Genomic DNA, 23,892 nt, shown 5'->3' with positions numbered 1-23,892 from the left:
CACATAGATAAGAATAAATAGACGTACCTCGCCTTGCAAGTAAGAAAATAATGAATAATCGGAATATGACTGCTTGAAACCATAGGCCTTAAGAGCAGAAGTAAGTTTAGCGAACCAACACCTAGGAGCCTGTCGGAGACCATATAATGACTTCTTGAGACGACATACTTTTCCCTCCTTTCCACGACTAAATCCAGGAGGAAGCCGCATATAAACTTCTTTATTTAAGTCGCCGTGCAAGAATGCATTATGGACGTCCATTTGATGTAGCTCCCATTTATTAATAGCGGCCACAGCAAGGAAAGCGCGAATAGTACCCATTTTTACTACTGGAGCAAATGTCTCTCCATAATCGATCCCCTCGATCTGATGATTTCCAAATACCACGAGTCGAGCTTTGAGGCGTTCAACAGTACCATCCGATTTAAATTTGATCTTGTACACCCATCGACACCCAAGAGCCTTTTTATCCGTCGGTAAATCACACAATTCCCAAGTATCATTACGCTCAAGAGCATCAATCTCTTGGCGCATTGCATCACACAAGCCGGCCTCCTTTATAGCCTCTTTAAAGGAAGGCGGTTCCATGCCCGCGGTCACGGCTGCAAGAAACTCACGATGTTTGACGGAAAAAGAATTACAATTGACATAATTAGCTAGAGTGTATGGCGTATCTGAGGAGGACGTTGGAGAGCTCGGTGTGCTAAAAGAGGAGGACGGACTAGTAGTGATGTCAAGAACGTAACCAGTAAGACGGGAATTAGGAAACTTCAAGCGGCGACCTTTACTCATTTCCTCATTTGACCCCGAGGAACCCAAACCAGAATTCTCTACAGAACCAGACCCAGTAGGCTAAGCCGAACCAGAGGAAGAATTTGGAGCAGAATCAGAGGCGGAATTCTGGTCTGATGTTGCATTCGGATCAGGCAGAAAATTAGCAGCAGAAACAGAGGTTGAATGCGGGTCTGTTGTTGCATTCGGATCATGTACAGTGGTTTGTGGTGCTTCGAAATTCGGGTCCGAACCATTAAACGGCTCATCAGTGAAGATTGTATCAGGGGCGGAAGTTTCAGTAGGTGTGGTAGCAAAAGGAAACTTGGACTCATGAAAGACAACATCACGGGAGACATAAATGGATTCAGTTTCAAGGTCGTAAAGTTTCCATCCTTTTTTGTTATGTGGATACCCAATAAAAATGCTACGACGACTCTGTTTCTCGAATTTGTCACCATTGGTTTTTTTATTATGAGCATACGCCAAACAACCGAAAACCCGTAAATTATCGTATGAAGGGGCTACACCATAAAGACACTCATATGGAGTTAAATTATTAAGCAAAGGTGATGGTGTCCGATTTATCAAGTAAACAGCCGATAATATACATTCGCCCCAGAAAGTTTTTGGTAAATTGGCTTGAAAACGGAGTGCTCGTGCTACATTCAAAATATGACGGTGTTTACGCTCCACCCGCCCATTTTGTTGGGGCGTACCCACACAAGAAGTCTCAAATTTAATACCGTTTTGAAAGAAATAGCCAGCCACACAATTGAACTCGGTGCCATTATCACTACGGACACATTTTATGGTTTTGGAAAATTGAGTCCTAACCATGTTAATAAAACTCATAAACATTTCGGTTACCTCAGTTTTGTCCATCAATAAATACACCCATGTTGCACGAGAATAATCATCGACAATGGTTAAAAAACATTTCGCACCACAAGACGAAACAGTACGATAAGGGCCCCATAAGTCACAATGGATCAAATCAAATAAATTTAAAGCACGCTTATTGTTCAAAATAAAACTATCACGAGTTTGTTTGGCCAAATGACAAGCATCACAAATGACGTCTTTATTGCAAAATAAACTGCTAAAAGAGGGAATAGTCTTGACCACTTTATCGACGGATGTCAAGACGCTGTGCCAAAGATCCAAACTCCCGTGCCCGGACACCGTATTCACCGTCAATGGCCGCTCCCCCGCTGTAATCCAAAATAGTCCGTCCCGTAGCTCACCGGCTCCAATCGTCTTCCTCGAAGAAAGGTTCTGAATAAGACATGATTTCTTAGTAAATTCAAAAGAATAAGAAGTATCCACTGTAAGTTGGGAAACGGATAGTAAATTTCATGTTAGGGTGGGAACAAATAAAACACAGTGAAGAGTAAGAGACTCGTTGACATAGACCGAACCCATCACAGAAGACACGACCTGCTGGCCATTGGGAAGCCCAACAGATCTGCCCGGAATCTGTTTTTGATTTTCCAAACATGAAAAAGTGCCAGTAACATGATTGGAGGCACCCGTATCAATGATCCAATTAAACATACCATTTAGACGATCCGAGGAGAGCAGGGAATGGGCCGAAGCAGTTGTGACCACTGCATTAGCACGCACTGTCGGGTCTGATTTGGAAGAGCTACTGGATGCGCTCGTACCAGAATTATAAGAGGTATTTGTAGTACCCCCAGAACCACGCGAAGCAGCACGAGCCCTATAAATACGGTACTCTGCTAGGTTACAAGGCCTATCACCCCACCATTCCGGAAAACGCATGGTCTTAAAGAAACAGCGAGCAGCCTCATGACCCCGTGTCTCACAGGCCGAGCAAAACAGAGTGCGTTTTTCAACGCGTTCTTTGTCACGAAGTGTACGCCAATCGACATTAGGAGATGGGGTAGCAAAAATTGCAACATCAGACACATGAGGAATAGTTTCAGCACGCAAACGTTCTTCTTGGAGAACGAGATTTTAGGCATGGGAAAGAGCAGGCAGAGGATCCAATTGAAATTGAGAGGATCGGATATTACCGTAAAGGGTGGGATCAAGTCCCATGAAGAATTGATGTAACCTTTCATTATCCTGGCGTTGAATAGCCTTCTCTCCGATACCGCACTCGCATTTCCCACAGCGACAAGCAAACGGCGGTTCATGCTTAACAATTGAATCCCAAAGAGACTTAAGCTTTCCGAAATAAGTAGTCACGTCCATTCCCTTGGTTTGCTTACAACTGTTTAGCTGGGTTTTGAGTCCGTGAATCATCGTTCCATCAATAACAGCGTATTGTGCTTTGAGTTCCGACCATAAAATGGCAGCGTCATCAGGGTATGATATATTATCAAGCAAACTTGGATCAATCATATTGCGAATCCATTGGACGATGGTGCAGTTTACAACCACCCAATTTTCAAGATCGAACGCGACAGTGGGCTTCTTAATCGTCCCGTCAACGAATCCGAACTTGCGACGAGACTTGAGAGAAAATGTCATAGATTTCTGCCAAGAATCATAGTTGTCGCGGCGAAGAACAATGTTTGATATTTTTGCACCCGGAACATCGTGTGAACCAAGGTAATAAGGGTTAAGAGGATCGATTTTGGGAAAGGCGTCGGAGTCAGCATCTCCGGCCATGGCGTCTGATCGTATGATTTTCGTGATGAGGGAATTAGGTTAGTTTTTTTGAGAGGAGAGGAATCCCTGATACCATGTTAAGGACTAAGGAGATATTAGGGGAATGCTTAATCTATTAGGTTAGCCATAATTTGGCTTAAATAGAGTACAAAGGTAACAATATCCACCGTAAATCAAGGCTAGGATAATGCTATTTAGGAAATTACAACCAGATAATATTATCTATAATATAATTTCCTAATATCTTGATCTCCATGATCGCGAATGTAACACCCCGTAATTTCGGACCGTTAATATATTGCGGAAGTAATTTATTAATCAAGTAAAATTTGATATTAATGTATTTGAAGTAATAATAATTCAAAGAAATATAATTTTATTATATTTTGAAGTAAAGTATTTATTTTGATAGTTTCGAAATGTTTAAAAATAGTTTAAACCGTGTAAAAACTTTTTATTTCGAAAAATGGGCATATCGGGAAAAAAGACAACCCTTTTGAAAATTGGGCAAACGATTATGGAAATGGGTCGTATGAGTATTCAATTTTCTTGTAATCTCGTGTTTAAGAACTTTGGTCTTGTCGGAATTTGCAATTGACAAGCGGTTCTAATTATTATCGAAACGAGCCAAAACCGACTCGTTAAATCCCGACTAAAACCCGCTCCCTTCCTTTCCTCCTTTCCTTTCCCGCGGCACACCCCCTTCCCCTTCCTTTCTTTCTGATTTTTATGTCCAACTACACCTTCCTTAACATTCTTAAACATTCCAAAACAAAACACCATTAAAACTTAAGATTTCAAGCTAGTTTTCGCCATAACTTCCTCATTTCTTGTCGGATTTTCACAAAATTTATATTTCCGGAATCCTCTCTTCGAGATCTACAACCTAGTATGTTTTAATTTCAGTTTTCTTGATGTTGGTTTAAGACGATTTTGGCATAATTTCGGTTTTTATACTTATTATTGTGTTTTTATTGTTTATTTAGGTGAAGATTTGGAAGACGAGTTTGGGGACTCGTATATTGTTGAAGATAGTGGCTAGTTGTGTGTTAGGGTTTGGTATTCAAGGTGCTAATTGCTCATTTTCTAGCTTAAGGTAACATATTTCGAGTTACTCGACGAATAATCGTCACATTCTTTGCTTTTTGTATGTTTTTGTGATTTTTGTTTGAGTAGTAAATTTTCACATGATAAAATGGGTTGCATGCATGTCTAATGCTTGTCTTTTGTTAGTTTAACTTAACATATTAGTATAGGAATGATTAATTGATGTTTCAGACGATGTTAAACTGAACAAAAATGGAGAAATGGAGGAGTGGGGGTGGCGGCGGCCAAGCTCAATGAGCCGTGCGGGCCAGCCACGGGTGGCCGGGTCAGCCCGTTGCTTGTTTCGCGGTTTTTCATGCAATATTGGTCATTTCGGGTTAATTAATGTTATAGTTAGTATAAGTCACATATGAGTACACTTTTGAATTGAATCATATTAGTAGTAAAAATTATGTTAATGGTAAAAATTATGTTTGTATTTGTAGTTGCACATGTTAGTATAGGTTATAAAATGAAATTGTAATGAATAGGCTCAAAATGAATTTTATAGCAATAATTGCAATGTTTTGATGATTGTGCCGAAAACTGAGCCTTAGTCCCTTTGACTGATTCGATGTCAGTCAATTGAGTGATTGGTCAGCCGCAATTTAACCCGTACCTGTCGCAGGACTGGGGTTGCGGGTAAAAATTCGGTTGGATGAAATTTTATATGAATTGGATAATCGGCCTTTTTCTTGTTTTAGGCCATTTATTATATTTTTATTTCACATGTGTAGTTAATTGATTTGAGTAGCTTCTTATATTCAGAGAAACGGCCCTAGATTCCCGAAACCTTTGATATTGTTAATATTGCTAGAAATGGAATTTGTATTGAATACTTCTTGCAGGTTGTTGTGGTTGTCATAGATAGGTCTTTATAGTCTTTGTGAGTATATGTTCACTTTGCTTAATAACCTTTGTGTTCACGACTTGGTGGGATTATATCCAAGTTGGGGCATGACCTCGTTACTTGTTATGATAGTAAGTGGTCAGCTTAAGTACTAGCCAACCCTTTGGTGGACTCCTTAGGGTACTCACTTTGTTTTAGAAAAATTGTGGGTCTTGGGTGCGGTGGTGTGTATCCGCATGTCTAGGTCTGCGCAGATTTTAGGCTAGGGTTGTGTTGTGTCTTGGCCATGTTTTGATAGAACCTCTGAGCCAAGATACCGGTTCGATTACCTTCCCTACCTCGTGGTATAGACTCGATTCTGAGTGACTATTGACCGTACTAAGAACTTATGCCTGTCTTTGATATATTGCCCTTTCTTGTATGGTGATTTTATGAATTGCAATAGGTGAGATGTAAGCCGGTTACAATTGATAAAGTTTGGATTACTATTTGTTAAATGTTTCACATGATAGTTTAATTTGGTCAGTTTAGGGGTCATAGGTTAGAATACTTGATAATTAAATTGTTTATCATATTGTTTACATGTTACACTACATGTTACATTAAATATGACATTTCGTGGCTGGGAGGACTCGAAGTTACTCCCCACTGAATTGTGGCTTTCGTGTTTGTATAAAATGCGATTGACAGGTTGATGATGCTTAGTTGGGGTACACAGACGAGCTAGTGAGCAAAAGAACCTTGGACCTAGTTTGGCTATTTTTGTAGTAAACCTCTTAACTTTTGGTTGTGTATATATTTTGAAGGGACATATGTCTCCCTCTTTTTCTTTGGGTTGTATCACTATAATTCCTTGTCTTTAGCATAGTTATGTAAATTAGTTTATTAGCTTTTGCAGGTTTTGGGCACTCCTAAGTTGGAGATGTTTGTGAATGGTTTAGGAAAGTTTTAAAAATTACAGGTTTTGGTCTAGTTGAACCAATTACAAACATATCTGTCGTTTTTTCGTAGAATTTACGTATTTATTTAGCGCTATATATAAGGGTGTCACAGTTGGTATCAGAGCTTGTTGCTCCCGACGCACGTTTGTGCACCCCACTTAAAATCACTTGACCTTTAAATAATAAACTTGAGAGATGGGTAGGATGGGTAGATTTAGGATTTTATGTGGTAGTCTGTTTGTGATTGCTAATTGTTAGGTACTAATTAATTTTCTCTTTTGAAAGATGGCTCCGCCAAGAAGAATTGATGATGCTCTTTTACTAGTTCTTACTCAAATTCTCCAAAACCAACAAAATCAGCAGAATCAACAAGCTCCTCCTCCCCCGCCTCCTGAGGGTACTCCAGGCACCTATACTTGGGTGGCTAACCAATTAACCCGAATCAACACTCCCACTTATGGTGAAGAGATTGATCCAGTTGCTCTTACAGGGTGATTTCGGGAGTTGGAGAAAAGCTTTACGTTGTATGATGTTAAGAAGGAACATAAGGTGAAGCTGGCATCTCACTTCCTAGTACGAGAAGCAGATCGATGGTGGTCCATGATGGGCTTACCGTTTCATCGAACCGGATTTGACTCGGGAACGTTTCAAGGAACTAGTGGAGGCCCGATTCTATCCGCAAGAACTTAAGCGGCCAGAAGTTGAAAGGATTCATGGAATTAAAGCAAGGAAGCCTTCTTCGAGGCCTTCACCGATAAATTCAACGAGTTGGCTCATTATGCAACTAGATTGGTGAAGGATGACAATGAAAAAGCCTTCTTTTATCTTGAAAAGCTCTCTCCTAAAATCAAAAGTATGGTCCGTCGGGATTCCACCAGCTTTGTTTCAATTTACAATGATGCTTTATGGGCTGAGAATTCCCTGAAAGACATTGAAAATGAAGCTCGTGCAACTAGTTCTAATCTTGGCAAGAGGCCTTTATATCCATCTTCTAGGCCCTATACTCCTTCACCCAGGTTTATCTCTTCTCCCTCTGACCCAAACAAGAGGAGATTTGTTTCTAATGTGCAAGCTAACCGGGGTGGTCAATCTTCAGCTTTTAACGACAATAAAGGTACTAAAGACCGAGTGTGCTATAACTGCAAGAAACCAGCACATCCTGGTAAATGCTTCGTTGATCCTATCATATGCTTTTCATGCAACAAACCGGGCCACAAGGCCAATGTTTGCCCGGAGAAGAAGGTGACGGCTCCTACTACTCCTGCCGCCCCAGTGAGGCCAGTGAGGCCGAAGGGTCGGATTTTTGTCATGAGCCGAGCAGAAGCCGAGGCACACCCTGATATCATTACTGGTACATTTTCTATTTTTGATGTTCCTTGTTTGGTACTATTTGATACGGGTGCCTCTTTATCTTTTATTTCAATAAAACTCTCCGATAAGTTATCACTTGAATCATCACAAGAAGAAAGCACATCTATATCTTTACCCTCTGGGGATGTCTTTTCCTGTTCTAAAATCTATCCAGAAGTCCCTATTTCTATTGCGGGATCTATATTTCCAGCAAATCTTTTCCAATTTCCGCTTGAAGAATTTGATGTCATTTTGGGCATGGATTGGTTACATACTTATCATGCTCGATTTGAATGTCGAGATCAGAAAATAATTCTTACAAGCCCTTCAGGTCACCGTGTGTCTTATCATATGGTTAAAAGACAAACCGGTACTAAATTAATTTCTGCTATGAAGTTTATCAATGCGATGAAAAAGGGTCATCAAGCCTTCTTGTGTATGGTGACTCCTTCTGATTCTTCCTCTCTACCTCCTAAAGAGAACATTCCTGTAGTATGTGAATTTCCCGATGTTTTTCCTGATGAGCTACCGGGAATTCCTCCTGAAAGGGAAGTTGAATTTACTATCGATCTCATTCCTGGTACCGGCCCTATTGCTAAAGCTCCTTATAGGCTGGCACCGTCTGAAATGAAAGAGCTGAAGGCTCAGCTGGATGATTTGATTGCCAAAGGTTTTATCCGACCAAGCTCTTCACCTTGGGGTGCTTCTGTTCTCTTTGTAAGAAAGAAGGATGGATCTATGCGATTATGCATAGATTATCGTGAGCTTAACCGGGTTACTATCAAGAATAAATATCCTCTTCCTAGAATCGATGATCTTTTCGACCAACTCCGTGGTGCTTCTACTTTTTCTAAAATTGATCTTCGTTCGGGCTATCATCAAATTCCAGTCCGAGAAGCTGATATTCCTAAAACCGCCTTCAGTACGAGATATGGTCATTTCGAGTTTACAGTGATGCCATTCGGATTGACCAATGCTCCAGCAGTATTCATGGATCAGATGAACCGTACTTTCAGAGAACACCTTGACAAATGCGTTGTAGTGTTCATTGATGACATCCTGATCTATTCTAAATCTGAAAAAGAACATGTTAAACACCTTCGTGCTATTTTAGAGATTCTGCGCCGTGAAAAATGGTATGCTAAATTCTCTAAATGTGAATTCTGGTTACCTAAAGTGACCTTCCTTGGGCATGTCATTTCAAAAGAGGGCGTTATGGTAGATCCTGCCAAAATTGAAGCCGTTGTTGATTGGAAAAGTCCAACCAATGTTTCTGAAATCCGTAGTTTCCTTGGCTTGGCGGGTTACTATCGGCGGTTTGTAAAGGATTTTTCAAAGATTGCTAGGCCGATGACTCGATTCTTTGAAGAAAGAGTCTAAATTTGTGTGGTCTGAGGAGTGTGAAAATGCCTTCCAGGAATTGAAAAAGAGGTTGACTACCGCTCCGGTGTTGACCTTACCTGAAGAAGGAGTGGACTTTGATGTATACTGTGATGCTTCTAAGCATGGTATAGGTTGTGTCTTGATGCAAAAAGGGAAAGTCATTGCGTATGCCTCTCGACAGCTTAGGGTTCATGAAGTTAATTACCCGACTCATGATCTTGAATTAGCTACGGTGGTGCATGCTTTAAAGATTTGGAGACACTACCTCATTGGAGTCCATTGCAACATCTACACCGACCACAAAAGCCTGAAATATCTCTTTACCCAAAAAGAGTTGAACATGAGACAAAGAAGATGGTTAGAATTGGTGAATGACTATGATGCCGATCTAATTTATCACGAAGGAAAAGCTAATGTGGTGGCTGATGCTCTTAGCAGAAAGTTGTGGACAGCGGGCCGCCCACGGGGGCGCTTGGTGAAGGTCGAAAAAACAAGCGTTTGCATTTTGTATGGAGTCGCCACCAATTTTTATGGGAAATTGGAACCGTTCGAATACCTCGTGTCATGTCAAGACACAAAGTAGTGACATGAACACTAAGCAATCGTTACCCTTAGCATTCTATGTCTAGAATGACTCTCGTGGATGCCAATGAACACGGGTGCTCACGGAGATCTGGAGTAAGGGGTGAGGGTACGTATTAGGAAGCTCTTTTGATCGAACACCTAATCCCGCCCGCCTCGATAGCGGCCTCTACTAATGATTAGGGAAGTTATTCGTACTTGATATATCGTCGGCTATATGCATGCAATGCAACATCCATAGATTAATCCTAGCATGTGAAGATTTAACTAAGTCGGTGAAACAATTAATTAAGCATACAATTGGGTCGAAGTAGGATTTAATGTTCATTTACATGTGAAAACATACAAAGAATAAAAGAAATACAATAATTATGAATTAGAATAATGGAAATTACAATAATTACATTGGAATAGGCGATTTATGTCGAAAATACCTCTAAAACGGATAATTTGAGAAAAATAAATAAAAGAATGAAAGAAAGAATTAAATAAACTAACGAACAGGAATTAGCGTGATATTACGAATAATAGTTAATTAATATGTAAACTAATTAAACTAGGTCAAGGCAGAAACGGAGTTTAGGGACAGAAATCATCTGGAGCAGCAGAGAGCTGCGCCCTCTGAAGAGCGCAAAGCGATTCTTTGCGTCATTCAAGGGTGAGTTCAGGTGAAGGCGAAGCGCAAATCGTTAATGTTAATTGTTAATTTTAAGGATTGATCAGATTGTTTGACTCGGATGGAAGTGATTAATAGGTTAATTACATGTGAATGATGGTCATGAAACAGTAAAACATGAATAAGACGGAATTAAACGGATTAATTACAAGGTTGAATGATTAATTAGTGACATCGGTGAATGAAACAAACTAAACATGATGAATTAATGACAAATTAATGACGAACATGTGAATGAACAGATGAAAATTATATCAAAGACGAATTCCAGAAACTCAATATGAACAAATTGAATCTCTAAAATCCGGGTTTGAATTTAATGACGAAAACCCGCGAATATTGATTATTAGGGATTTAAGTCGGATTTAATGAATTAAACATGTGAATGAATGATTATAATATACATGTGATTATTAAACTATCATGTGAAAGAAGAATTAACAAACAAACGAAACAATCAAAACAAGATTGACGAATTACAGAGGACGAAGGAAGAAGAAAAGAAGCAGGAACTGCGGCAGCCTCACGAAGAGGCGCAGCAGGAACTGCGCTCCTTCGAAGAGGCGCGGCGATTCTTTGCGTCTTTTCTCGACTGTCAGTCTTCTGAAAATCCGTAAAAAAGGGTTTTAAAGCACGGTTTTAGAAATCGATTTTAATCGGTATTTTCGACGTGAATCTTACAATTGATACAATAATTAAAAGTACAATAAATAAATAAGGATTATACACCCTCAGACTTACATGTTGACGAAACGAGACGAACTAAGATATCGACTAGTGATGCTCGACGCGAATGCAAAGAGAGTGCCCTCGTAAGAGGAAAACGATTGATTAATTAAGGTTGATTGAGTGTAGTTGGTCAAATTGGTCGGTCATGCAACGGAGAGGCTGGTACCCGGAAAGATCCGAGCTTACGTGGTCGGAAGTCCAAGCACGTAGGCGCCAAAAAGTAAGAACAAAGTCTAGAATGCAAAGGGAGAAGAGAAGGGCGGACACTCGCGTGAGAAATATGAGGAACGAAAGCTCCTATTTATACTAATCACGCGAAGGAATTAGGGTTTCGGAGACTCTTTGGAAGTGAATCTCGGAAAGATATGAAAAAGATACGTAAATCATGCAAAGAAGGGCCTGGGAAGAGGCGCAGCAGCCACTGCGTCCCTTGGAAGAGCGCGCAAAGACTGCTGCGTCTATTCCGTGGAGGTTTCTCTCTTTGAAGAAAGATTTCGCGTTTGAGTTATGGTAGGACGGAAATAATTCGAATATCCTTAATATCTTATATGAATATTACGGGATATTATTTGCCAAAAGATAGAATTTGTAAAATATGGAATAGAAATATCCGGAACATTCCAGAACATTCCGACTCGGGATTTTAGCGATTATCGAGAAAATGGAGACGGTTTTTGATCCGGACTCGAATGTACTCTAATTCTGCCAAAACGACCGTATCGGGGCGTAGATGACAACTAAGAGGTCGACATTAATATTTGAGCAATCACTTGACGATAATCTTACGACCTGTCACAAATCGTTCCGCGAATCAAACATGCGGCCCAATCATCACCGGGTGGTTTGCGGGAGGTGCGAAATGAGGTGTCTGAGCCCCACTTTGACCGAGGCTTGGACAAGGCGAAAGTCAAAGTATAGCCATCAGGTTAATCGAAGATTACAACCTGACGACTATGGCGACGCGAGGCGGCTCAAGGGGTGCGAGCCAAGGACTGTCGCGGGAACATTTTAGAGTCGTCGACTATCGGGAGGGTCGTTTAAAGTCCATTAGACTACGTAAGGAAGCTCGCCAGCCATAAGAAGAGACCATACCGAGACTTAATCGAACTTCGCGGGGAAACAAGAAATATTGAAAGCAGCAGGACGTCGGTAGAAACTGCTGGGGAATCCGCTTGTGTTAGTCTCAAGCGAACTCTGGCAAAACTTGAGGTCGAATCTGCTTGCGTCGGTCTCAAACAAACTCTTGCTGGGGGAATATTTTGACGACTAGGAACATCTTGATCGTCGTGGAAGAAATCTCGAATGAGCAGTACTGCAAAATACTACTGCGCTGGAGACAGACGACTAGGAACATCTTGATCGTCGTGGGAGAAATCTCGAATGAGCAGTACTGCAAAATACTACTGCGCTGGATATAATGATCTGAGCAATACTGCAAAATACTGCTGCGCTGGATAAAATGTGGACCGGAACGAAAGAAAATCATCGAAACGGACCAAAAGAATATAATAGCGTTGAAGAAGAGGCGCACCAAAGATGGGCCCACGAATAACGAACTCATAACAAATTTTTGAAAATTCGAATGGAGGGAACACAAGGAAGAGGCGCAGCAAGAGCGGCGTCTCTTGGAAGAGGCGCAGCGCCTGCTGCGTCTTTTCCCCAATTTGGCTATTTCCGCGTAAAAACGCGAAATCAGAAGGATTATATTTCATTATTTCGAAACATAATTCTTGCCATTTCTCTCTCAAATCTTCACCATTTCCGTCGAGGTTTGATCCAAAAGCTTGCATTAAACATGAATAATCGAGGTATGTGTTTTAATCTTGCATTAATCTTCTACATTTGTTGAATTTTGAGCCGCGAAAACTAGGGTTTTCGACCCTTTTGATCGAAAATTTGGGGCTTTTCCCCCAAATGGATTTGCTATGCCAAATTGATGTTAGAAATGGATAGTAGGCAATGTTAGGAACATAACCATGTATTTGCTTCGAATTTTCATCGAGTTTGGAGCCCTTGAACGAATTTTGAGACGGTTTTACAGCTGAACCGTAAATTGCTTCGAAAATAGCCTTTGGATTGCCCATTGGCGACGAAATTTGATATTTGGGATCCTTGGATAATGGGTAAACTTTCTACCATCTCGAAATTTTGGTTTGTGACAACTTTTTCAGGACACCTTTCTAGGGCATAATCGCCGTTATAACGAAATGCTGCCGAATTTTCGACTTGAACCTGGAACTAGGCTTTGACTTGGACTTGACTTGACCCAATTTATCACATGAGTGATCGGGTTGGCGGGAATATGGCCAAAGATGGCATGGAAAGGACGGTTTTCAGGGCCCTGAGGGCTCGAAAGCTCCTTAACAAAGGCTTGTCGTCATGTGACGCGGCCTAAATTTACTTTAACGTTGCAGGTGATGAGGCTTCTACTTCTGGGAGGACTCCCATGGAGATAGACGCCAGTACTGTTGAGGAGGCTTTAGAGCAGGCTTTCACCGCTGCGGTGATGGCCATTGGAGACGAGGCTCACGAGGAGGAGGCCGTCGAGGAGGAGGAGGAGGCCCCAAGACGGGCCAACGTCAGGCGAGGAGGTCGTCAGCTGAGGGGAGCTCCTGCGTGGGCTGAGACTTGGGAGAGTAGGCACCTCGTGTGGGCTGCAGAGGGTCACCTGTCCTACAGGACGGTGAAGAGCTTGGTAAATAAGAATTCACTACTCATTACCTATTCTCTTTCATTCTTTTTGTCCAAACTTCTTGCAAATTTCATTTAAAACTAAAGATAGCTTTGTTTCAAATCATAATAGGAGGCCGGGAACATTAGGTCGTTCTCGGGTTACACGACAGCGATGGAGCACTACGAGCTTTGTCGGCGGAGGAGGAGAGGGCCATGATCGAGCGTGGAGCGTTTGGTCCTCTGGTTCAGGTCTGGAGGGATATCGTGAAGAGGAAGTTGCGGGCCAACCTTAGCCTGGTCCGCGCTTTCTTGGATCGATTCTGGGATACGACTTCCACGTTTCACCTGTCTTTCGGTGAGGTGGGAGTCACTCTGGAGGACTACGACATGATTTCTGGTCTGCCGTGCGGGACCGAGGAGATGGTGTGGCCGGAAACTGCCATGAGGGCGGATTCGGCTGAGGCGAGGAGATTGATTGGCTGGAACTTGTCGCCGAAGGCTGTTGCGATCTTGGGTTTGGTACCCAGTACCTACGTCCGAGACTACTTTGCGGGGAAGACCCCGGCGCTGGTGACGATCGATGGGAGGGAGACCGCTCCTCCTCCTTGTACAGCTGAGCAGAGGGCTCGTTTGTGGCTTTGGTGGTTCTTGTCTTCGATTTACCTCGGAGACAAGGGCGAGAGGTTATCGACGAAGCTTCTTCCCTTTCTTTCGACTCCGAGTTCCCTAGGCGGGGCTGGATCGGGTCACTTTGTTGGTTTTGCGGTCCTCATCCGCTTCATGAGGGCCATGGTTCGTCCGGAGTTGATGGAGAAGGGGACTTCTCCTGGCGCTGTCGGACCTGGACTACTGTTGGAGGTATGAACCTTCCTTTAAACCAAAGTAAATTCCTTTCTTTATTGAATCACGAAAGATCGTCATTGATTATTCTGTTTTATAGGCATGGGTGTACTTTTACTTCCCGAGTCTCGCGCCGAAGAGGATGGAGCCGCTGGAGAAGGCCTATCCCGTGGTGAGGGATTGGGTGATGTGCCGGACGAAGAGCAAGCGCTCTTCTCACAATGTCTACCGGCGGGATGTGAACGCCCTTCAGCTGAGCAGCGTGAGTATCCCACTCGTATTTATATTTCTTGTCCTTTGCTTCCGCTTGATCGTAGGAATGATCTTTGCCTTATCTTGTCGCAGTGGGTGCCCAGACCTTGGGCGGAGTACGCTGGAGCGCCTCCTTTTGCCGCTGAGGTCCTTCGACCTAGAAGCTCGAGTCGGCTGCTGTTGTAGACGTCGATGGGTCCTGTGTGGTATCTGGGCGAGCGTTTGGCTCGTCGGTGCTCTCGGGCGCGTTGGCGGTTCCGTCGATCCTCCGAGGACGATGTTTGGAGCCTTCGAGGCCGAGAGGAGGCGGACTTGGCGGTGCCGGTGGCGACGACCTTCTTCTGCCTGGCGAGGACTACTCAGCGTTCCTTTACGGGAGGTTGGCGTACTGGCCAGTAGTGGTGAGTATCCTTTATTTTTCTTGATTTGATTTTGGGAATTACGATGAAAGATCATCGATTAATGAGAGCTATTTGTCTTTGCAGGAGGTCGAGGCGGCGGGCATCGAGCCCCGGTGTACCCCCGAGACTCTTGAGTACACCGACGCGACCGGGAGGACGACGATCTCCGAGTTGCGTGACTTTGACGTAGCGTGACGGATCTTGGCCTAGGACATGGCAAGATCATCGATTCGGAGGGTGAGCCCCCAGCTTATTTACTTTTCGTGTAGGAACACATTTGATTGAACTTGTTCAATTTACTGAGACTTTCTTTTGAAATGCAGGTCGCGCCATCTCGGTTCGTGGCACTATGGAGGGTGGCCAACCGGCTACGAGCTACCGCCATCGAGGCACTCGTCGGTGGTCGAGGTCATCAGGTTGAACCTCATTTGATTCCTTTTGATTTTTGATTTTCAGTTTTGTTTGAGTTGATTGACATGAGCCAATTTCTTGTTTACAGGCTGGTCGTGAGCTGGAGCGAGAGTTGACCCTGATCTCGGGGAGACGACTCGCTTGTCGAGGAGCTCGAGTTCGGGATCTTGAGATTGCTTTGCTCTTACGGCGAGGTTCTTGAGTTGGAGGGTGCCCAGTGAGTAGTTCTGCGTAGTTTTGTAGACTTGTACATTTGGACATCTGATTTTGAACATTTTTGGACTTTGTTTGGGCGCAAGCCCCGCTTGTTATGGACTTTGGACTTGGTTCGGGGCGCAAGCCCCCAGTTTGCTTGTACATTTGTATATATGATGGCCTGAGTGCCTCTGCTGCTGGGTTGTGTTGCTTGTACCTGCAGGTTAGTTCTTGAACAGGTTTGGTAGATAACGGTTTACGCCGTCATGCTGCCGAAATTTACATTGAAATCACACCAAAACATACATTTTATACACATATGGTCTTTGACCAGCGCAAAATGAGACTCGAAAGGACACAAAAATGCAAAAAATTTGCCGGAAATGACCGGACGGTAGGGAGGGTTACCCCCTAAAAAAAGAAAAAAGAGAAATCTGTAAGTGTAGAAGTGAAATGTTGAATGAAAACAAAAGAAAATTATTTCCAAAATGAAATTTACTTCCTAAAAATAAAAAAAATGAAATTTATTTCCTAAGAATAAATAAATGAATTAAAATAATAATAAAAAGAAGAAATAAGTGCGATGAAAATGGCGAAGGTGTCGACGTCGCCTCGAAATGCGTGCCCGCGAATTTAGGAAACTTGAAACATGGTAAACTGCTCGTATTTACCAAAAGAAAATCCCGTAGGAATAGGAAATTATTCGTTATAGAATTAGGAAAGATCCAAACGCGGAAATCGCAGAAAGTGAGCCTGGGGAAGAGGCGCAGCATGAGCTGCGTCCCTTTGAATAGGCGCAGCAGGCGCTGCGCCTGTTTCCAGGCCGGTCTTTTTCTGGCGGATTTTTGGAAACAACAATTAGTATAAATAGAAGTGTCGACGAAGCTTTAAATCATATAATTCTTCCGTCTCTTCTCCGTTAATCCACATAAAAACTCCCAAAATAAATTTTCAAGAGAAAATTGTCATCATGAATACTTTGGAGATCCGCTTGAAGGAATGGACTAATGAATTCTCGAATATTGAGAAGCACGACATGGGTGCTCATAACCTTGGGTCTCTATTGAGTTTAAAACTCATTAAGGTTGTAAAACCGTTCTTGGATGCTTGCCTTGACTATTGGGACCCAAATTATCATGTTTTCGCGTTCCCAGGTGGTGATATTTGTCCTTTTCAGGAAGAAATTGCTGCTATTGGCGGGTGGGACCCCGAGCATTTACCTGCCATTCCTTCCACTTCACAAGGGTATAAGAGCCAATTCAGAGACTTGCTTGGACTGACCCGACTTGAGGTGGATCGCTTAGTTACCCCGAAAGGCGTGAAAATGTTGGATTTTATTGATCGATTCATCAACAGGGCTGACCCCACTGTCTCTTATGTTGCTAGGAGGAGAGCATTTGGCTTTTGTTTGCTGCATGTGTATGTCTTCCACGGACATGTTGATGAAGATTTGCGAGGTGATCCCCGTCTTTTGGGTCTTATCGAGCAAATGGAGTCGCGTGAGAGCCCACTTGTTTATGCTTAGGGGAGATTATCTTGGGTTTGGATAATAGGAAATCCAACCGCGATCTGCCACTTTTGGGGAGTCCCGTCATCCTACAGGTAAAGACACCTTTTTTTTTTTCGTTTTTTTTTTTTTTTTTTTTTTTTTTTTTTTTTTTTCGTTTTTCGGTGTCTAATACTTGCTGTTGGTAGGTTTGGCTTATGGAACGACTCCGACTGCTCGAGCCCCCAGTTCATGCACTTTCCTATCATTCCCGTATGATTGCGATGAGGACGCGGTTGTACATGGTGGACTTCACCCGGGTCTGCGACTATTGGAAGAACAAGCTGAAGAATGATGATGGCCCATTGATTAGGTGGGTTGTACCGTGGTGGCACCTCAAGTCCGTCACTGGAGTGTCTTCTTTGAATCCCACTAGGTCCGTGCGCATTCCGGGACTGGAGTTCATGGTATGCATCTTTCCGGAAAGATTGATGAGGCAAGTTGGGCTGAAGCAGACTATCCCGAGGTTTGATACCATTCCGCAGACTGCTGTAGCGCTTACCACCGAGAGCCGAACAGAGTGGGCCATCAAATGGGCCCAAAGGAACATGTGGTTCTTGAGTTTCTCCGTCAATGCTTTGTGGGTGTCGGATTCCTATCTGAGGTGGAGAAAGGCTGCAACTTCGGAAGAACGCGAAAGACTGAGGAAACGCGAGCCTGTTGACTACAAGGTGCGCGAGGGAGAGAAAGAGAAGGAGAAGCATCTGACAGAAGGAGAAGAAGAAGCTGGATTTCAGGTCATTCATCCTTCGAAGAAATCAAAGACTACTCCTGTTGCGGAAATGGTGGTTGGCAAGAATGGAAGAGTCAGGCCTCGAGAAAGACCGTTGGTGATTAGGTCTGAAGTGGTGCAAGAGCGTCCGGCTCGAGGTCGTGACAAGAAATATGACAAGAATGACAAGGGCAAGGGGAAGATGGAGGAATAGCCCGAGTCCTTATTTATTATTTGATTATTATTATTATTATTGTAATAAAAAGGAGGGATTTTTAGAATCCTAGCCTATTCTATTTTTATTATGTAACGTACTATTATTATTAGAAAGCGAATGGAATAAAAAAAGGTTGAATGGTTATGAAACCGCTGTGATTTTCTTTTATTATTCTTGTCGAATTTCAAATGCAATGCAAATGTCCTTCTATTTACATTTTAGATATAATGGGTTGAATCCCGTGAAGGATTGCCTACGTATTCACTTAAAAAAAGCGAAATCAAACCCTTGCGCGTAGTTCGAGTAAATGTAAGAGAATAATTGTTCGAAGCAAGAGCTTGTAATGAACATAGAAAATAAGCATGAGCTTTTGCTTGTTCTCAAGGTGCGAATTTAGTTTATTTGATGATATGAGGATGACAATCTTGTCAAAATGCAAGAGCATAGTGACACTTAGCTTATTTCAGCTTGGCCAGGGGCCGTTTATTTAGTGCCACAAGAGCGACACATGGGTTTACGCGAGGCGCGTTTTTGTCCTATTCTAGGCATAGTATCGTTTCAGTTGGTCAAGGTTTGTGGGGTTTGAAAACTCATTCCCATCTAGGTCTGTGATTCTAACCGCACCCCCTGGGAGTATGGATTTGACTAGATATGGTCCGGCCCAATTAGGTTTGAATTTTCCCCTTGGGTCGACAGGTAAAAGAGCTCTAACCGATTTGAGTACTAAGTCTCCTTCTTTGATGTTTCTTGGCCCAACTCTTTTGTTGAAAGCTCGTTTGATACGTGCTTGATAGGTTTGGACATTATGTAAGGCGCGTAGCCTACGTTCATCCAAGAGGATGAGTTCTTCGTATCTATCTTTCTTCCAATCGGCTTCAGGGATTTGGCTTCCATGCCGTAGGTCAAATAGAAAGGAGTAGCCCCAGTGGGCGTCCTAACTGATGTACGATATCCCCATAAAGCAAAGGGTATCTTGCTTGGCCAATCTCTGTAGTTGTCAGTCATTTTCTTGAGAATTGTGACAACGTTCTTGTTTTACCGCCCTCTGCGCGCCGTTAGTCCGTGGTCTGTAGGGCGAAGAGTGGTGATGCTTAATCTTATATTTGGCTAGCAATTGCTCGGTTTCGGCTTGGAAGTGTGACCCATTATCGCTGATGATCTCATGTGGGCAACCATATCGACAGATGATGTTGTTTTGTATGAATTTTGCCACATTTTTAGCCGTAAGACCAGTGTAGGAAGCCGCTTCTACCCATTTGGTGAAATAGTCAATTGCTACTAGAATGAAACAGTGACCTCCTGTTCCGGCTGGGGTTATCTTTCCGATTATGTCAATTCCCCATGCGGAAAATGGCCAAGGAGATGTCATCGTGTATAGCAACGAAAGAGGGACATGTTGTACATTCCCGAAGATTTGGCAATTGTGGCAATGTCTCACGTATTTGATGCAATCAGATTCCATTGTGGTCCAATAATATCTCAAGTGTGTGATTTTATTTGCCATCATGGGCCCACTCATGTGAGGACCGCATTCTCCGTCGTGGACTTCTTCCATCACTTTTCGTGCCTGTGAATGATCAAGGCAACGTAGGGCTACACCAAGAGGTGTTCTTTTGTATAATTCTCCTTGCATCAGAATGTATTGGGAAGCTAATAGGCGTATAGCACGTTGTCCCCTCTTGTCCATATCCGGTGGATAGGTACCATTAAGCTTGAAATTCAGGATCGCTTGGAACCAGGGTTCCTGTGCGATTTCTTCTTCATCGGTGATTTGATGGACATAAGCCGGTTCTGATCGTCGTTCGATACACAAAGGCATTTCCACCATGTGATCTGGCATATTTATCAAAGATGCGAGTTTCGCAAGAGCGTCTGCAAATTGATTTTCCTCTCGAGGTAGGTGTAAGTAGGTTACGTGATCAAAGAATTGAGCCACTTGGTCTATCCTAGCCTGATAGGGTGCGAGGCTTTCACTTCGGATTTTCCAGGATCCTGTAACTTGGTTGATGATCAGCGATGAGTCCCCATGTACTCGGAGGTTTTGATGCCTAAGCTACGCGCTTGCAGTCCGATGAGACAGGCTTCATACTCTGCAGCATTGTTTGTCATCTCGAAGTCGAGTTTGACAGCAATTGGTGTATGCTCACCTTCAGGAGAAATGAGCAACACTCCTATTCCGAATCCTCTTAAATTTGATGCTCCATCAAAGTATAGATCCCAAGAGTCTACGTCTGTTTGAAGTATATCCTCGTCGGGAAATGACCAAGTGTCTATGGTTTGTGCGTCGTTGATAGGATTTTCTGCGAAGAATTCGGCGACGGCGCGACCTTTATGACTTTCAGTGGCACATATTTGGTCGAATTGCGAGAGCATCAAAGTCCATCTTGCCAGGCGTCCGTTGAGGACGGGTTTCTCGAAGAGGTATTTGACTGGATCCATTTTGGAATATATTTTGACGGAGTAGCTAAGCATGTAGTGACGCAGCTTCTTCGTTGCCCACACAAGAGCGAGGCATGTCTTTTCGAGTTGCGAGTATTTGCACTCATATTCCAAGAACTTCTTACTTAGATAGTAAATAGCTCTTTCTTCACTTCCTACGAGTTTGAGCGACATAGCACCCATGGCGTTTGATTCTTGTGAGATATAAACCGAGAGGTTGATCTCGTTGTGGCGGCATGAGCACTGGTGGTTTAGCCAATATCTCTTTGATTCGGTCAAACGCCTTTTTGTGAGTCATCATCCCACATGGTGTGGTCTGTTTTCTTGAGTTTCTTGAAGATAGGCTCGCAAATCATGGTAAGTTTCGATATGAATCGACTTATGTATTGTACTTTTCCCGGGAATCCTCGACTTCTTTTTTGTTTGAGGTTGTGGCATTTCGATCGAGCTTTGATTTTTGAGGGATCTATTTCTATACCGCGTTGGCTAACGACATATCCCAGGAGTTTTCCGGATGTTACCCCGAATGTGCATTTCTGAGGATTGAGTCTCATGTTGTACTTTCGTAGCCTTGCGAAGAACTTGCGAAGGTTTGTAATATGTCCCTCTCTTTCCTTGGATTTGACGATCATGTCATCTACATATACCTCAACTTCTTTGTGCATCATGTCATGTAGGAGTGTAGTTGCGGTGCGTTGGTATGTAGCTCCGGCGTTGATCAATCCGAATGGTATTCTTTGTATAGCAATATGTTCCCCATTGGGTGACGAATGCGGTCTTGTGCATATCTTCCATGGCCATCTTGATTTGGTTATAACCCGCATATCCATCCATGAAGGATAGTAATGCGTGGTCTGCAGTATTGTCCACCAATATGTCAATGTGAGGTAGAGAAAAGTCATCTTTTGGACTCGCTTTGTTTAAGTCCCTGAAGTCAACACAAACACGGATTCTCCCATCCTTTTTGGGCACAGGTACTATGTTAGCTACCCAGTCAGAGTACTCGGAAACTTTGATGAACCCGGCTTTGAATTGTTTATCCACTTCTTCCTTAATCTTTAGAGCCCATTCTGTTCTCATTCGTCGAAGCTTCACATTTCACGAGTTTGAAACCCGCTTAATCGGAATCCTATGTTCGGCGATATCCTGTCGATCCTGGCATGTCTTTGTAGGACCAAGCGAAAACGTCTTTGAATTCATTTAGGAGGTCTATGAAATCGGCCCTTTCGGTAGAGCTCAAGGTAGTCCCTATCCTAAGTTCTTTGGGTTCTAATTCGGTTCCTACGTTGATGGGTTCGGTATCTTCTATTACTGGTCCCCCTTCCCCTTCTTGTAATATTTCTTTGGCTACGTAGGGAGGTATTTCGGTCAAGTCTGGGTCTTGGTCATCCTCAGTATCATCGTAAACAGAATTGCACTCGAAAGAACACAGAGAGTAAGCAGAACCTGATTTATTCATATTAAGATTTGAGTAAAGTTGAAACAAAGAAGCCAGGTGATCCATGGTCGGTGGCGGCAAAGGGACGATAGTTGGGACATTTCCGAACTACCGTGACTACTCGAGGCTAAGCTAGGAGAAACGAAGGGAGTGGGGATGACAACAGGAGTAGACTCTCTAATGACTTCTCTAGACTCCGACTCTGACTCCGACTCCGACTCCGACTCGAACTCGTCGTCTTCTGGTTCTCCTTTGAACATCTCTCCTTCTCCAGTGGTGAGCTTGAAGAGTCTTCCTTGGTTGTTGGTCCATTTGATAGATTTTCTCCATCCTTTTGTGCCGCTTTGTGCGATTTTCGTGATCAACGCGGTGGGGTTGAAGCGATCGTCTGAAGTATCATAGTAATGATCTCATCTCTGCGGCCCTAATGAATCGGTCTTCTCCAAACAATAGGCTAACAGCTTGTTCGTCGAAGCAAGGTGCTTGACGGGTTTTGACGGTAGGAACCGTTTCGGGAGGAATGAAGTAGCAATCATGAAAGATCTCGATTCCGGCTAGCTTCCTCTCAAGATGATGCCAAGGTTCGGGAAATCCATAGAAGAGTTCTGAACTTCCTTCTTGAACGAAGTATCCATTTAGAGTGGGGAGATATGGTCTCATTTGGACTCCCACGTGCTTGCGATTTTGGACTTGAGCGAGCATTTCGAGAACTTTTTCTTTTGTGGGTTTGTACCCTAGTCCAAGTGGTATCCTTGTCGAGTTGCCTTCCTTGTATGGCGCGAAGGTGTTTTTCCGAATTGGGTTCAAAGGCATTCCAGGGAAGTATCCCTGAGATTTGAGTATGTGGTTGACCACCAAGTTGGAGTAGGGATTATAGTATAAGGGTGCCAACTCACTTTCTATGACATTCACACTTTGGAAGCCCCCAAGTTCGTATATGGGATCCGCAAGGACTTGATTGTTTGATTGCTTCTCGATTATTGCTTTGGTGGGTGACGAAGTGATCGTCACTACTTTGCCATTTAGTGGGATCTTGATCTTTTGATGAAGGGTGGATGTTACCGCTTTGGAAGCGTGAATCCAAGGCCTTCCCAGAAGTATGTTGAATGAAGCTTCGATGTCCACTATTTGGAAGTTAACCTTCCGTTCGATTGGTCCCGTGGCTATGGTTAGGCTAGCAAGTCCAACCACTTTTCGTCGTGTACCGTCATATGCACGTACACCTTGATTGGTGGGAGTCCAATCCGACTCTTTCATGCCTAGCTTGTATGCCGTTTTGAGGGTATGGCGTTGACGCGAAGCCATCATCTACCAAAGTCATTGGCACATTCTTCTTTAGACAAATGACAGTGATGTATAGAGCAAGGTTGTGACTAGCGCCAAAAGGTGGCAAGTCTTCATCTGAGAAAGTAATAAGATTACTTAGCCTCGGTGATTCTTGGAAGACCAAGTTGACTACATCTTCGGGAGTGGAGTTATGCGCTACATTCAATTTGGCCAAAGCTTGCGGTAAAGCAGCGATGCGGAAATGAGCTTGCCACTAGTTGCGACTGAAAGATCAGCCTTGGTTTTCGTAATTGCTTGAGCAAATGGTCAGTGGGGTCATCTTCGTTGTCATTTGGTGTGATGACGTTGGTTGGACCGTTTTGAGTAGTGCTTTGATATGGGCGACCCGAACGAGTTAGGTGATCCACATCTTGGTCTTCACCATTTTGGACTATTTCCTTGACCAAGGAGTTTTCAATGAGATATTCGTCTTC

The 23,892-nt window shown here is 43.2% G+C and overlaps 1 protein-coding gene across 1 annotated transcript; it reads right to left on the bottom strand.

Moving 5' to 3' along the window:
• Positions 1 to 852: 852 nt before the first annotated feature.
• Positions 853 to 3,411, bottom strand: LOC141612944 (uncharacterized). The gene is made up of 3 exons (XM_074431692.1): positions 2,811 to 3,411; positions 2,188 to 2,732; positions 853 to 2,049 (listed from the first exon to the last, which is right to left on the bottom strand). Exons 1-3 carry the CDS (start codon positions 3,409 to 3,411, stop codon positions 853 to 855), a joined length of 2,343 nt encoding a protein of 780 aa, XP_074287793.1.
• Between the last annotated feature and the right edge of the window lie 20,481 nt (positions 3,412 to 23,892).

Source organism: Silene latifolia, chromosome 11 (assembly GCF_048544455.1).
Source record: "Silene latifolia isolate original U9 population chromosome 11, ASM4854445v1, whole genome shotgun sequence".
Classification (NCBI taxonomy): Eukaryota; Viridiplantae; Streptophyta; class Magnoliopsida; order Caryophyllales; family Caryophyllaceae; genus Silene; species Silene latifolia.
The sequence above is the reverse complement of the archived record's forward strand: the minus strand, read 5'-3'. Positions and strand labels throughout refer to the sequence as shown.

Excerpts from the sequence above, each read along its gene's own strand:
- LOC141612944 (XM_074431692.1), bottom strand. The coding sequence starts at position 3,411 with ATGGCCGGAGATGCTGACTCCGACGCCTTTCCCAAAATCGATCCTCTT. Across the intron at positions 2,733-2,810 it reads ACTTGATCCCACCCTTTACG|AACGTTTGCGTGCTGAAACT; the intron begins GTAATATCCGAT and ends TTCTCCAAGAAG. Across the intron at positions 2,050-2,187 it reads TGTCTTCTGTGATGGGTTCG|AACCTTTCTTCGAGGAAGAC; the intron begins GTCTATGTCAAC and ends TGTCTTATTCAG.